Genomic DNA, 17,122 nt, shown 5'->3' with positions numbered 1-17,122 from the left:
AAATTGTAAGAGTATGTTATTTTAGATAAAAGGTTTAAAATCTTTAGGTTTAAAAAATGTAATAACACAACTTATAATACTTGTTCATTCTAATGAATTTTTATTTTTTGGGGGGAGGGGGGTAGAACTGGCAATCGTAAAATGTTTTGCACTTTTTGTGCTATGTGGGATCCTCTAAATAAATAAAAACAAAATTGACAAAAACATATTTTTAATCACTGAAAAAAAAAAAACTTAAATAAAATTTAATTTAAATATCTAGATGAATAAACCTAAAGAACATTATATAATTCTAGAAATGTTGCCTTGGTTACTAAATACTTTTGTTTTTTAATATATATATATTTTATTACTATTTGGAATACATAAGCAAAAACTGAAGTAACTATCTAAATAGTAGTATTAAAAAAAAATTGACAAATAAATTAAGTTTAAACTGAAATATATAAAAATAAAAGCTAATTACTATAATTTCAATATATAAAAAAATGTATGTGTAAAAACATGTCACGTCACATCACAATAACTGATACTAATATCAACTCTTGTACCTATCGAGGAAAAACACACACCTTAATTAATATTTAAAATTTTTATAACTGAATACAAATGATTAGTAACAGACTTAAAAAATATACTGAAATTGAACATTGCATGTTTAATTTGTTTGTTTACAGAACCCCTGCCATTTCCTCCTCTAAAACAGTAGCCTAGTTTAATTTTGTTGAAAAAATGAATACAACACTATAAGAATGTTTTTGCAAAGTTAAAGATTATTGGAGTACAGTTTACAAGTAAATACTTTTTCAGTCAGTCTGCTTCAGATTTTCATGTCAAATTCAGTTTTACTTGCTGTTTCTTTGTAATCATTTGTGAAATTTCACTCACAATTTCTGAGTGAAAATAGTTTCAAAATCCTACACCATTTTTTCCCCAACGTAAAAATGCATAGATGATATAATGTATTCTCTATGCCATGACATTTACATGAGTCACACCCCACTTAAAAGATGTAATTTGACCAAAACATGATGAAGACCAGCGTCTCATTGCAGATGTATCTAAAAACAAGCTCTTAATCATTTACCGGCTGTTGCTCCATCCACAAAGGGCCCTTCTGAGAGTCAACATACAGCACTCTGAAATAAACAAAACCTTTGCCGTAGGCTGGCGGCTGTTTGTGGAGCAGACATGCTGAGTTTGGAGGGTGGGGGAGGTATGGATGGCCTTGTAAGAAGGACACGTTCATGGCTCCATTAAAAAACTATTATCAAACACTTCAGCTATTTTGTGGGTCACACAGCACTACAGTATGTGCATTTTTTAAAAGGACATCCATTATTTGTTTACGAAATGTCATATTGCAATATATTTTACCATCATAGTGAAGTGTCCACTGCTTAGTCTTTCTCTATGTGGTTTGATAAACCCAAGCCAAAGCAAACTAAAAGGTCTGAAATCTAAAACATTCTGAGTAATTACAGATGAAACATTGCATTTCGGAGAAGCTCATGGAGAGTTGCTGTCACCTGAAGCCCCTTTTCTTTGACATCTAGTAGTTAACCTTAAATAAAAAGTGCTTACTGTTTTAGAACCACACATCAAATCATAAAAGCGAGATGTAGAGATAAGACCATCAAACAGTAGTACAAACTGGTAAGAGGCTTCATATCAGCATGTTAAACATGAGCTGCCAAGGATTCTGGCACAAAAAATGCCATTACACACCATAACAACGTCTACAACCAACTCGAGGGGCTGAATAAGAACTACACAAAGTTTATGCTTGATTATTTTGGCACTGGAGTGTACATTTTATAATGGCAATAACATTAAATGTTCTTTTTAAACTGGATAAAATAAAATTTGAGGATCGTTAAATATATATATTTTTTTTAATAAAAAATGGCAACCCATCAGGGTCATTTAGTGTGAGTAAAACTGATTTAAAAAAAAATAATTCCTTAAAATAAAAAGGGGGGGGGGGAATTAATATTCTTAATATTTTAGATTCAATTTGACTTATCCTAAACAAAAAATCGAAATGTTGCCTTGCGTGACAACTAATCGAAATAAGTTCAAGTTACTAATTGGAAAGAAAAATAAAAATAAATATATAACTGAACTAAAACCTGCACTAAAATAGTTATTAATCTTAAATAGTAATATTAAATAAATTAACAAATAAAACTAATAAAAATTTCAAAAAGCACAAAAAAGACTAAACAGTTTATTAAAAGTAAAACACAACTGAAAAAATAAAACAATAAAAGATCATTCAAAATATTATTAAACTAGTATAGTAATAAAACAACTCAGCCCGTCAGGTTTGTATATTTAGCAGTATAATAGTATATCATTGTTATAAAATAATAATATCATTGTTTTTTTAAGAATATATGATTATTATAATTTTTGTATTATTATTATATTTTGTTAATATTTAACTGGACCGATTGTAAAGTGTATTTCTCTCTCTTTTTTCTTTCTTTTTTTTTCTTTTTTATGAAAACTGTTCAGTTTTCTGTGACAAAGTGTTTGTGTTTCATTTCAATGTCGTGCCCCAATAAAGAGAATATTTGTTGCCAAGTAGTTCACAAAGCTTTGGGTGGTCTGGCTAATTTGTGGTACATTGTAAAATGCAGCTGTGAACATAGAATAGCGATAACGTGAGGGATGTTTACTCATAACTGACAGAAACCAGGAGATTTCTGTCAACAGCTCCCATAATAGACAAAGTGAGCCAATTTAAGCATTCCAGCATAAACATGCATCTGTTCTTTCTGAGAAAGAACATCTCGTGAGTCAGAAGTCTCAGTTACATCTACTTCGATTTCATTTGTTCCACACTCTACTCATTAATAGTGTAAGATGCTATTTAAACAGAAGAGCAGCCACTGCTGTAATCTAATGTATGTGCCAGAGAGGATCAATTATGCATGTTATCTGAGCTATATTAAAACTCTACTATGTCAGCAATATTGTTATCACATATAAATGTTTAAGTAAAAGATCAAATGAAAGATTTTTTATTATTATTATTCTCCTCCAAATAAACATTTAAAGAGACATAAGTTACAGGTAAGGTGCACATTTCAAACAATCATCTTGACATCCATGTAAGCATTGAAATATGTTTTTCAACAGGTATTATGCAAAAAAGAAAAAAAAGGAAGAATCAGGCACATTGTGGATAGTTTTTTTATGATATCCATATTCAATTTTATAAGTACTTAAATGGTTAATTTATACATATCCAACCAAATAGAAACTCCATCCGACCTTCTCTTCATACACATATGTAAACAATAAATTAACTATGAGATATTAATGGTGGACAAACTGCATTTTTCAAAGATATTCCACTAAATACATATCCCTTTTCAGACCAATATTAATTTCCATGATAAAACTATATTTTCTGAGATGTGTTAAAGCAAGAGGTTTGTGGAGGCTGCACAACTGCATGCAAGAAAAGCCATGGAGGCATTGAAAATGTTTCTGACTCTTTAACCTGCACTATACGCCTGCTTTCTTTGCATAGCTGACAACAATCAAAAAATAAAATCATAAAATAAAGAACTGCTGCATATTCTGTTGTCAGCCTTATAGTAGTATGGTAGACAAAATTATGACTTAAACTGAGTCTAATTATTCTAGCATGGTCTGTTTTACTGTGAGGCTTTTCAATGCATTGTTCTATTTGTTTTTTTCTTTGTTGCTAGATCAATTACAGTGTCCTCAGTGTCTTAAAAGTGTATGAATGTCATTGCATCGGCACAAAATATCCAATCAAGTGGAATTTATTTTAGAAATATTTAGGAATCTAACAGAACAAAAAAAAAATTAGCTTTATGAGCTTTATGAGAATATTTGCAGTTTTGAAAAAAGGTCTAGAAACGTTTTTTTTTTTTTTAGCAGATGCCACATGGTTTGATATTTATTAATGCAATGATATTCAGACAATACGGGGCAGTCGTGGCCTAATGGTTAGAGAGTTGGACTCAAAGGTTGTGGGTTCGAGTCTCAGTACTTTGGGAATACTGTAAAAATGTAATCACCAAGGCTGCATTTATCTGATCAAAAATACAGTAAAAACTATTATTTTGCAAAAATAACAAATCGCAATTTAAAGAAAGTAAGTGTTTTATATATATATATATATATATATTTTTTTTTTTTTTACTGAGTTTACTCCTATGATTTTTAACTCCATTACTCCACTCTTCAGTGCCACATAATCCTTCAGAAATCATTCTTATATGCTGATGGTGAATAAGAAAAACATTCTTTAGTAAATAGAAATTTTGTTTAAAAGAACAGCGTTTAATAAAATAGAAATCTTTTGTAGCATTATAAATGTCATTACTGTCACTTTTGACCTATTTAATGCATCCTTGCTGAATAAAAACATGAACTTCTTTAAAAATAATGTACTGACTCTGAACTTTTAAACAGGCAGTGTAGACTGCAGTCGAAACTTCCTTCATTATGTCTGCCTACAGCTGTCAAATTAACTACTCACAGATCATTCTGGTGTGACTGTTCCAGCTTCTACAGCAGGATGAAATCATAAAGCAAACCATCCAAAAGATGTCTTCACAACTCAGATATACTGTTGTGTCAAATGTCAGGTGGAATGTCGTAGTCCCAGGATGGCTTACTTAAATAAATACTGCTACACCTCAGCGCTCAGTCTTGAGTGTTTGATCACCAAAATGTCATTGATACTCATTCTGATATTCCCCATTTTCGTAATGATTTGATCCGTGATCTTCATCTGCTTGCATGGTCACCCCTCTCTTCTTCTTCCAGCCTTGCTTGCGGCTTGCGGAGCTTTCTGTGGTTCCATAGGTCTTCTGCTTGGTGGCCAGGGCACTGTCACATTGGGGCTCGGTCTCATCAGCCAGCTCATCTTCCCCGATGATGCCACATTTCTCATCGCTGGTGTTCTCAGGATCAGCCCAGTCCTGCTTCTCACCAGAGGCAAAGATGGCATAGAAGATCACGCCAGTGTAATGCACCATGGAAGCAATCACAAAGACATGCTGCCACTCTAGTCGAGTCTGTTGAGGACAGAGAAAACCGATGAGGATATGCAATATATGTTTGTGTAAATAATAATAATAATAACTTCACTAAACTGTACATACATAATTGCACATAGGCAGCTGTTACCTTAAATATATATTTCTACTTGATCTTACAAATTGAAATATTTTTGCTTTTGTAACCTTTTTTTTACATTATTAAATTTACTAAAATATGATCATTTTGGTTATCTGTGAAAACATTTCTACAGTTGATCACTATAGATCAGTGGTTGTCAACTTTTTTTCTTTATTTTCTTTAATTTTTTTTTTACTCAAAGGACTCTCATTGATCAAAACAATATTCAAAGACTCCATGATATAGACTATTTCCAGCATTTCTGTCATAAATTATGACAAAGCTGCTCGTTTTTTAGCAGAAAGAAGGAGTATCGCTTTATAACATTATATAACCACTATTAACTTTTGGAATTTTCAAGATCTTCAGTTAAAAACAACAGCTATTGAATAGGGGGAAATACATTGTTTTATTTAATTATTTTAATTATATTAAATTTATAGTAATATATTCAATATTGTGTTTTATTATAAATACATTTTCATTTGCATCTTTTAGCATTTAAGAGTTTATTTTAATATATTATAAAACAATTATACATTATAATGTATAATACATAATAATGTATTAATTTAAATAGTTTTTAGTCATCTTGAGGTCCCCTTAAAAGTGTGCTGAGGCCCCCTAGTTGAGCACCACTGCTATAGATATTCATGTCATGTCAAAAATTCCCCTTATCTAATATTAGGAAAATGACTTCATATTGCAAGAAGGAAGCTATCTGCATGGGATCTCATACATAAAAAAAATCCTTGTGCATATAGTATTATGTTTTTCTATGTACAAGAATAAGGTGATGAAGTGAATACCTTGTGTTTGGTAAGTGCTCCAACAATGAGGGGGCAAACCATGCCAGACAGGGTACCTACTCCATTAGAGATGCCCATAAGTATACTGGCATAGCGAGGAGCTATGTCCAAATGGTTTACGTTGAATCCTGTGTCACAGAAATACATTTCACATATATAGATATTTTCCTGTGTCATTTTAAAAACTAATTTTCCAGGTTGTATCATCATATTCTTTCCACTTTGTTCTTTTACTATAACTGAGTAACATAATTATTGAAGCTGGAGAGGTGGCATAAGTACAAAGAAAAAGATTACAATCAAACAAAGCCAAATGGCACAGGAATATGTTGACTGACAATCTGATGACTGACACCTGTCTCATGTGTCACCTGATATCGCAAATCCACTGAAGCCCACTGCCAGGATGAGGAATGAGATGGCTACTGCACGTGTGTGTGAGTACCCGACCACCAGCAGCAACGTGGCCTCCATGCCAAAACCTGTGGACCATGAGAGAAGTTAATGCATGATGTGCTTTAAAAACATAAAAAAGAGTTCAAAAACAACTTTTAAAACTTTTACAAATGCCTCTCACATACAATAATTTTTTGTGTAAACTGTACCTAATTGTTTTGTTTTTTAAGCCTAATGTGTGTATTTTGGATACCTTCACTTATCCTAATTTAACATGCATATAACTAAGCTGATGGCTCTAAATCAATGGCATGAGCTTGGGACTTTGCATACCTCCACAGTTCATGATTTTGCGCACTGTTGTAGTAGAGAGGATTTTCCTACTCCTCAGATAGTCGGCCAGTTGGCCTCCTATTGGCACAATGATCGTCATCACCATGTGAGGCACCGCTGACAAAATGCCCACCTGTAACAGCCCGACATCATGTAGTTAGCCTATTAGATTGAATTGTACTGTAAAGCACTGGTAGTTAAAATCACAGATTCTGTAACTCAAAATCCCATCACAGCCCACCTTGCTGATGGGGAAGCCAAAGACCTCTTCAAAGTAAGCTGGCTGACTAATGAGCAGGAGGTAAAAGGTCCAACTACGGCAGAAGTTTGCCACAATAATGGCATAGACAGGCATAGATGTAAAGAATTCACGCCATGGAGTTTTAAATTTCTACAAAGAGAGAAAGAAGAAGTTTTCACAAAGTAGTTTAGGATATTACATGACCATCTTTAACATTAAATGTATTGAATCAAATGCATGAAAGAAGACTTTGGACGACCTCAGTAGTGCTCATTAAACTGGCTCCTTCCCCAATAGAGGTCTCAATGTATGTCCTTTCTTCCTCACTGATGGTGGGATGGATCGCTGGACTGTTATAAGCCAGCAGAAGCCAGAAAATATACCATATTATGCCAAACACACCTGGATATGAGCACAGAACCACACATCTCTGATCATTTCTGATCATCTGATCTGATCACTTTACACATGAACACTTTCATTCATTCATTCTTCACCAGTACATTTCAAAGGCCTATCCTAAACTCACCATATATATAGAAGACAGAGGGCCAGCCTACATACTGCACTAATATTCCAGCCAGTGGCATGGCTATCACAGCTCCTGCATAAGACCCTGTCAACCAGAACACACACACACAGGTGTAATTAAGAAAGTTAAATTGAGAGGGAGGACATTAATCAAACTGCAATATTCCCATTACATGACAGTTCAATCATTTGAAGCCATTGTGGGGGATGCCTCATAGCTGCCAGTGGAAAACTGGCATGATTGGTTTGGTTCAGCTTTGAGAGAGCAGAATCAGTGTTGTTCATTTTAATGTAGTCACTTACAAATTAACCTACAGATTCTCATATATTTGGGGGACTTTTAAGGAATGCTTAATCCAATAATAAAGATTCTGTCATTCACCCAAGTTGTCAAGCTATTAGGACTTTTTAGCAGTAAATAGCAATGCCAGGATTCAAGCCCTTCATCAAACTTGCAGAGTAACAACGTAATCTGCTCAGTGCAGCTACTTCAGACCTCAGCGCAACATGTGCCTCCGCCTGAAGGACAGGCTGGCAGCTGCAGGAAATGAGATTTTAATGAAAAGGTGTCTTAATGTATATTTTATTACTCGGTGCACTTGTAAACCTTCCTGTTTGGCGTAGGCAAGGGTTTTCGAGTGAGGTTTTGAACACAGAAGAGGGTGCTGCTTCATTCGTGTCAACAGAAGAACGCCTCTTTCACATACAGAAGGTGATGCTGTGTGCAGAGCGTCTTCATTTAGTGGTCACGTCAAGTGCTGTTTGAAGCACAGGTTGTCATGGCACCTGTTTGTTGTGAAAGATGGCTGTTTTAATGCATTTGAGGGGTAATGAGCATTGGAATATAGAGCAACAGACGAATGGTCAATTGGACATTAACTTAAATTGAGAATGATTTTTAAGAATCTATGTCTTGAGTGTTTACTTCTACTGCAGACACCGGTACAGACAGATTTGTATATGGAAGCATTCAATTTAGTATTGAAAGGAAAAGCAGTGAGTGATGAACATCAGGAAAGTAAAATATTTTTTTATTTTTAAGTCATATTTTCTGAAAGTTATATTGTTATGTCCGTTTTTATGATTGAATCACTTTATCATTTATTAAAATGATTCATTAAAAAACTGATTAATTTGATAAATAAACAAGTGAACCAGCTTAATTCAGAACTGCTCGCTACTTTTACTATTCCTGCTATAGAAATATATGGTAAAATGGTAAGAGCTAGTATGCGGTTGCAAATTCAGCATGTGGTTCTATGCGAATAACTCACTGAATCATTCACTCGAACGATTTGTTCAAACACTGCTTCAGATTTTCTTTAAAGCTATTTTGCTGGTAAAGATAAATACATTGGTAAAGTAAATATATGAAGTGTTTTTTGTAATGTCTGTTTTGTTACGTCTCCTGACCTTTTCAACAAAATATTTGGTCACAAACCTACTCACCACAGAATGAGGTAGTAGCCAGACGGCTTCTTTCCAAAGGAGGAGCCCATTTACTCCACATTCCATGGCAGGCTGGATATGTGACACCCTGAGAACATAATGCACGGTTAGTAGCTTAGTATCTGCTTTCTTTCTTTCTTTCTTTTTAATCAAAATGGGTAATCCTATAGTGACCAATTAATACTTAAAGGAATAGTTCACTCATAACAGTTCAAGTCAGTGTAGGCATTCTTTTCTCCTTTTGCGTTTTAACTAAAGAATAAAGTCATGGGTTTGTAATGACATGCAAATTAGTAAATATTGACTGAATTGCCAACAGATTACCAGATTACTGCTTTAAATACACTAAGCATTAGCATACCATTGAAAATAAATATGTAAAATGTAAAGTTATGTCACAAAAAGTAAATATTTTATGACATGTTTGAAGATGAGGTCACTGGCGGCCGCTCACCTCCACCAGTCCCTGTAAGATTCGCACAAACAGGACACAGCCATAGTGAACCCTGGCAGCTGATGGAATAAACATGTTTAGGAGTGACGTCAAGAAAATAGCTGCTCCGAACACCCTGAGAAACAGTTCAGAGACATTTCGTAATATTAGTTAATTCTGTTATCATAGATTCCATTTGAAGCAATATAAAAGCGATGCGGTCTTAAATAACTTAGGTTTACATAATCAAGGTTTTGTGGAAAAGCATACACACTCCACACTCGGGATAGCACTTTATTATATGCACTTTATTTTAATGTGTCTTTGTTACAGTGTAATTATACATACATATAAGTACTGAGTAATATTAATTAACTACTGTACATGGTTTGGGTTTCGATTTAGGTTTGGCTTAGGGTTACTTGCACGTAATTATGCATAATTAATTATTATTATAATAGCAAGAACATGTAACGTGTAACAAGGACACCTTTAAATAAAGTGTTACCGTTATTTTAATAACTGAATTGAATAACACTAACATCAGTCCTCATTCTGACATTAAAACATGATGCAACAGAGCCATGATGTAAAATCAAAATATATTAGAATTGCACAAGTGCAACATCCCATTCAGTGAATATTAGTGATGTACTAAAATAACTAAACTGAAATAAAAATGAATAACAACTTATAAAAAAACAAAAATGTCAAAGCACACAACAAAATTACTAAAACATTTACTCAAATTACATTGAAAACAGAAAATATGCACACACAAAAAACTAATAATAAAATATTTATACAATCCACAGTGGTATCTCAATTATACTAAAACAACACTGTTCTAATGGTACAGCTTTTATTTAGCATTTACAGTGGCCTGAGTTCAATTTATGATCTTTCATAAGCATATGCAAATTTGACTGGATATCCAACTGGATTGGACTAATCAAAATAAGAAATTTTTACCTTTTAAATACATTTTTGCTAATTAATGATCAAAGGTACATTTGATAGATAAGAAAATGCTAGATTTTTTTTTCATTCAAAATGTACTTCCCTGAAAAACCCCATCAGTTTGAAAAGGCATGATGCTACCTAATGTAGCTACATCACCGGATCACACAGAAAAGAGTTATTTTGGTTCATTCAGTTGTCCTTTATCTCCATTTAATCCATCAATCTACTTCCCCTTTTTCCCTCAAAACAGTGTGTAAGTGACACTTGTAATATTCCAGTGGCTGGTGTTTCAGTGAGAGATCTACTGCTGGATCTTTCATTATTAATTCTGTCAGCCACGTGTCCTCTTTTCCTGTGAGGCTTTTATTACAAGACAGCTATCGCCCTTCTAATCAACACAAGGCACAAATTTAACCCTCACAGCCCTGACCGCTGCACTCGTCTGTTCCCTTGGGTCTTCAAACACCTTTCAACAGTGAATGTGATATGAGAGCTATAATATGGCACATACTTCTGCCTTCCAAACGTGGCATGGAGCCTCACCTGTTAGCTGCTAGTTTGTTAGAGATGAAACCTCCAGGGATTTGAGTAACAATGTAGCCCCAGAAAAAAGAGCCATGTATCAATCCCACTGTCTCTGGATCCCAATTAAACTCCGCTGGCTGAAGGAGACAAGAATTAGAGGAGACCACGTTATATAATTTATAAAAGAAAGAAAATAATAATAATACAAAAAACTTTTGTAGACACATTTCTGTGCATAATATAAATTATTTATCACAAGACATGAATAGTTAAATTACCTTTTGAATATGTGTGTGTGTGTGTGTGTGTGTGTGTGTGTGTGTGTGTGTGTGTGTGTGTGTGTGTGTGTTTGTGTGTATGTGTGTGAGTTGTGTAATCCTCCCAATATGTCTTATAACAGGAAATTACAGAAAATTTTGGCCAACTACCAAAAATGTCACTGATGACAATTCAAGTCAGAACAAAAGAAGATAATCGGCTCTTTGACCTTGAAAGTCAAACGGACTATGTTATATATATACACCTATATACCTTTAGATATGCCCATAATTTAATACAATAATAATTTATGTAATTTTATAAATATAATAATTTCTAAATGTATTGCATGTTGCATATTTTAAATGTTGTATGTTGTAAAATGAAAAATTATCTATAATGTATAGATTTGCATATATACAGTCTTAAAGGGATAGTCCACTCCAAAATGAAAATGTTGTCCTCATGTCCTCATGTCCTCATGTCCTCACCCTCATGTTGTTCCATGACTCCCATTAACCTCCTTTTTTTTTTTTTTTTTTTTTTTTTTTTTTTCATATTGTGGAAGTCGATAGATACTGGCAACAGTTCTTCAAAATATCTTTTGTGTGTGTGTTCAACAGAAGAAAGACAATCACACAGGTTTGGGACAACATGAGGGTGAGTAAATGATGCCAACATTTTCAATTTTGGGTAAACTATCCCTTAACCTTTGGTATTTTGAAAACCCCTTGTTCTAACTTAAAAAGAGATGAGTGCATGAGAATGGTCATTTGGCATTTTCAGTTTATATGTTCCAAGTTTCACCTGCATGACGGCAGTCCCATTGATGTAGACAGTGTTGTTGTTAACCATTTCTACAATGGCTACACCGAGGTTGCAGCGGATGCCAAACGAGATGCAAAAGCCAAGGCCGCTGAGGATGGCGATGATGTAACGTTTGGGGAGGCCAAAGCAGCCACAATCGAAAATAGGTGGGCTGCGATTAGGGGCCGCCACTGGTTGACCATCTTCTGTCAGCTCAATGTTGTCCTCTTCAGCCACATTAGAGCCATCGATTTTCCTACCATAGGTTAAGAATTTTCTTTAGAAATGGCTTGCAGTGGTCAAAAAGAACAAAATAATAATTATATGACTCCATAATTGATGTATAAACCACAACTGGACCTCTTTTTGGATTGCAAATGTATCTTTAGATTCATTTAGATTCAGTGCTGTTTGCAAGTGATATACTCATATTTCTGAGTGATGGGTGGACTCAGTTAGAAAGGGGGCCAGAAAAGGTTGCCAGAGTGTGGCATTGAAAAGGTCACTTTGCGTTTGGTGCTCCCTCCATCTCACTGCACGCACCTGTTCCATTACTGAACCTGCATCTTTCCTCTCATCCTCCACCTCACAGGAATTACTTTCATCTGTCTATTTTGAAATGCACACCTGAGTTCTTCCACATACAGAGGAAGGAGCCCACTAAAAGCTGTATACTGGAGGTTTGTGAATGGAGGATCAAGAGGAATCATTTCAAGAGCCTGTTCCTGATCTCTGTGAAGCATTATTGTTGCACATTTGAGGTGAAGTCCTGGTCTGGTACACTCTTGAAATCACACAAATAATTTTTTTTTCTATTGTAAACAATCAGATTAGAAAAAAACATTGTTTCCATATGTTGTCTATCTTTTCCATATCTTTGATTTTAGTAACAGCATGAATCCAGACTGTATAGATTTGTTTAAAATTTCCATAAGATAAAAAAAAGGTTAAAGTCAAAAATAACCAATGAAATAAAAGATGTTATCACCTAAACATCACAAAGCCAAGGATTAACATCAACCACTAAAGATTTTACATAATAATGACCCAGTCATGTCACTTTTTACCACAAGAAAAGTAAAAAAATAATAATAATAATTCCTATTTTATGAATATAAAATCTATTTTTAATAATATTTGTTGCTTCTGGAAATGGCATTGCTCTTAAGCAAATATTATAATACTCTACTTTGTCTTAAACAAATGATGGTGCATTTTATATCTGCTTTTATTCACAAATCTAAATTAAATCATTTGCAATTTAAACACTGAAAAATTAAGTCATTTTTAGAGGTAGGAATGAGAATAAATATTGCATGACTTGTTAAATTATTTAGTGTGCACCCATATATTAATTTTCCCTCTCTATAGTTCTACAAGCTCTAAAAGATTTCATGTCAATATTACAGACACAGGAAATTATTTACATTATCTCACATGTAAAGCTGTCTAATGTGCAAGAAATATGTGACATGTATTAGGCTCTAATGTGAAATCTTAAGGTTTTTACTCTCTCCAGATGTATTAGATATTAAATATGTATGGAAAGACCTAGAAAACTAAATAACATTTTTAAATTACTGGCCAAGATACAAAATGAAAATATTAGGTTTGTTCCTGTTAATGTAGTGATATTTCAAGATGCCCATACAAGCAATGATATCCTGTGGCAACATTTAGATATGTATATTTATATAAAAATGCATGTAAGATTTTAAGAGTTTTTACTTTCTTGGAGAAAAAGTTTGCAGTGTGTAGAAATACTGTGAAAACTGTGTTTGCAAACATTAAAACATAATACAATCTTTCATAAAATTATACCAGCATCCTTCATCACAATTCTTTGAAAACATAATATAACTCTGCATAGTTCTATATATTCGATTTTATAGTCTTGTAGTTACTCTCTGTACTTTATATGTATAATAAATAAATAAATACATACACACATGTGATATATATATATATATATATATATATATATATATATATATATATATATATATATATATATATATATATATCACAGTCTATTCTTTGCCATTCCTTTTTCAATTATACTTTATGTGGAATATTATTTCTCCCAAAAATTAGCTGCTCAATAAATTTTAAGTTGATTTCACAATTCTAAATCACTTCCCATAATTTATTTCAATTTAATTTAATACCAAAAGCATGATGCAGCACATATATGCAAGCAATCTCCTCATATCTTCCACTTAGTGCTTAGACTCCAGTTCAACTGCCTTCACACTTACTTCTGCAGGTTCCCCAGAGAGTCGCCAACATTGTTCTTCAACTCCTCCTTCCCTGGTTTAAACCTCTCCTTTAGACCCGCAAACCCCCCCAGTGGCATTTCTCCTTCCCTTGCTCTTCTGTCCCTCAAACACTTGTCTTCTCACTCTTCTGCTTTTGCAGAAAAAAAGGAGCAGGATATCCACTAGGCGCTGGTGTGCATCCTCTCCTGTGCTGGACTGAGATGGTCTAGGTGTGCTGGAGGGGAGGAGGAGAGATGCTGAGCCAGAGACGGAACAGAGAGAATGAAGAGGAGGGACTTTAGTTTGGACGGTCTGGGTACAATACTTCATGCGGTTTGGGCTGAGAACATCCAGAAACAAGGCACTAGTTGAAAATGGGGTGAATCCGGTCTTTGGTTCAGTGTATCGGCATTGGGAAAGTTATGCTGGCATACATCAATAATGGAAACTCCGGCGTTCTCCTCTGCTCCCTCACAGACAGTGACAGAAGATGCCAAACACCTGCCTCTTCTCCAACCCCTCCCTTCTTGGTCTTACCCATACGAAAGCAGGGCAAAGAGAGTGACTAGCAGAATTCATTAAATATTGACAGCGAAGTCAAGGATCGCAGGCTCAGGGTTGTATGATATGAGCAGGTGTAACAAGACACTGCGTCTTCTAGTCCCAGTCTAACCCTTATCCCGAGGAACAGTTCTTGGGGTTCATGGATCAAACGTATTACCGTCAACAACCAGAAACTGACATAAAGGTTAAAACTGTGAGGGCCGTTGCACTGTAGCTGATGCACAAAAGTCACACTTGCAATTTAATTCTATTGCTTTTAGAAGTAAAGGGCTGCACCTTTTCCCTGTGAAAGCCTCTTTTACGCAATAATCATCAAAAATGCAGTGTGCTTTAAAAATTCAGATATTGAGGTCTAAAAAATTCATTGGTAGTCTGCACGGCTCGCAGGCTGTGTTTCACTGATGCCTGTTATAGAGCCTCAATAGTATGTTTGAATAAAATCTGAACCTTCCTCAATGAAGGTCTGCCATTCGGTGCAAGGGCCTGAATAACTTAGAGAAACAAGGACTTGGTATTTTCCACAATCAAAATGAAGATATGCATCATGCAAATTAAGGTTCTTGACCTACAAAATGTGAAGCAAAATAATAATAACTATACTAATAACAATAAAAAATATATAAAATATAATTATAATAAAAATGTAATGTTAAATTGTTGGTTTGGAATAAACTCTACACTGTGGGTTGGTTTAACACCTGCAATTTTAATTTACGGTAGAGTGGGGGAAAACGCCCCCTACTGTTTTTCCCCAAAATAACCACTGGATAAAGTCAAGATACATTTTTGTTGTAACAAGAGTGATGTTGAAGTATTCATCATGAAGCTTACACTGCTGATATATACATGAGAGAAAATGGATTCCACAGTAAATTATCTCATTCTCAGCTGAAGGAAAAAATGCTGTGGAATATCACAGTTTATATGATATGAGAATAGTAAGGCCTGTAGATATTAAGTTTAGATACTATAAAAAAAATATTTAAAAAATTAGATTTTTTTTCAAAGCCATTGTTTTTCCATCAAATGTATTTTAACTAGTTTGATGAATACAAATATTTGGAATTTAATAAATTACTCGAAGTTAGCATCAGTTAGCTAGTTAGCTTGCCAGATAGCATAAGCTAACATTTTTTTGTAATTCAGAATATTTTGAAATTCATAATTATAGTATATATTATTAATATTAAGCTAAAACTGCCTGTACTCTGGTTTTGCTGTAAATGTATAAAGCAAATTGTTTGTCAGTCTAGGGGCATTTTATCCCACCAAGTCACATACTTTTTTTAATCTGCTGATTTAAAAAAAAAAAAAAAAAACATGCCACATCACTGACCCATAAACTTTTATTAAAGTTGTATATTACATATCGATAGTATTGTATCTTAAAAGCAAAGACTGGTCCAAGGCACTTCTGTTTTTAAAGAGTAGAGTGACATCTAGTGGATCACAGGAGCCAATGTGCAGCTGCCAATGTGATTTAAAATGTAAACATCACACACACAGAGACACACACACACACACACATGTATATATATATTCAAATCAAAATACATCAAATCTTTGCTGCCCAGCCTGTTTTCCTCTTTGCTAATGCATCATACAGGTCAAATTAATGGAGCAGTCGCCACATAAAGTATTCAACTACATTATTGAATATTATGTTTTCTGTTTGTAATATCTTTCCGTGTGAGTTTGCTTTTCCTGTTTCTCAGTTTCCAAAACTTATGCTTATGGTTGTATGATTCTCAGGGTTTATGATTCGTCATTATGAGGGCTTTTTAAAAAATAACAATAATTAGTATAGAAATAAGGGAAGCTGAGCAAATTTATATTGAAAACATTTCAATGACTTCTCTAGAACTGGAAATAATCCTTTTTTTAAATCACTTATAGGCTACTTCTGTGTTTTCATAGAAATACAGTGTTAATAATAAAACATTGCTTTTCAAAGCACAGTTGTGTTGTTATAATACAGTCCGTTGCAGCTACATTAATGAGATTAGATTACCTGCGATTTTTGAACACCAATATAGGAAAATAAAAATGATTAAGATGCGCAAGTCTTGTCCACTAGCTGGCGATAGTGTTTGTCTTTTTCTTTCAGAGTTGGTTACTCAAAAGTTTTCGATATATATATATATATATATGTATATATATATATATATATATATATATATATATATATATATAAAATAAAAAATATATAAAAAAAATGCAAAGACACATTCATAAAATGTATCCATAATCTATCAAACAGAAAAGAGACCATACATTTACATTGGTGATTAAAGTCAGTATAAAAACAAATGCCACTTTTGAGAACAGTTTTTTTATTTTTTTTTCACGTGACAAAAAATAGCTACATATACAGTTTCTCTAAGCA

General features: G+C 33.8%; 1 protein-coding gene across 1 annotated transcript; it reads right to left on the bottom strand.

The window, feature by feature from the left end:
• Positions 1-4,373: 4,373 nt before the first annotated feature.
• Positions 4,374-14,958, bottom strand: LOC113061265 (vesicular glutamate transporter 3-like). The gene is made up of 12 exons (XM_026230302.1): positions 14,173-14,958; positions 11,915-12,170; positions 10,868-10,986; positions 9,383-9,497; positions 8,929-9,016; positions 7,478-7,564; positions 7,208-7,350; positions 6,949-7,098; positions 6,708-6,840; positions 6,350-6,460; positions 5,979-6,106; positions 4,374-5,066 (listed from the first exon to the last, which is right to left on the bottom strand). The coding sequence occupies exons 1-12, from the start codon at positions 14,268-14,270 to the stop codon at positions 4,722-4,724; spliced, it is 1,773 nt and encodes a 590-aa protein (XP_026086087.1). The 5' UTR covers positions 14,271-14,958; the 3' UTR covers positions 4,374-4,721.
• Positions 14,959-17,122: the final 2,164 nt, after the last annotated feature.

The sequence above is a fragment of the Carassius auratus genome, chromosome 43 (genome assembly GCF_003368295.1).
Source record: "Carassius auratus strain Wakin chromosome 43, ASM336829v1, whole genome shotgun sequence".
Classification (NCBI taxonomy): domain Eukaryota; kingdom Metazoa; phylum Chordata; class Actinopteri; order Cypriniformes; family Cyprinidae; genus Carassius; species Carassius auratus.
Note: the sequence above shows the minus strand (reverse complement) of the source record. Positions and strands in the feature narration are given on the sequence as shown.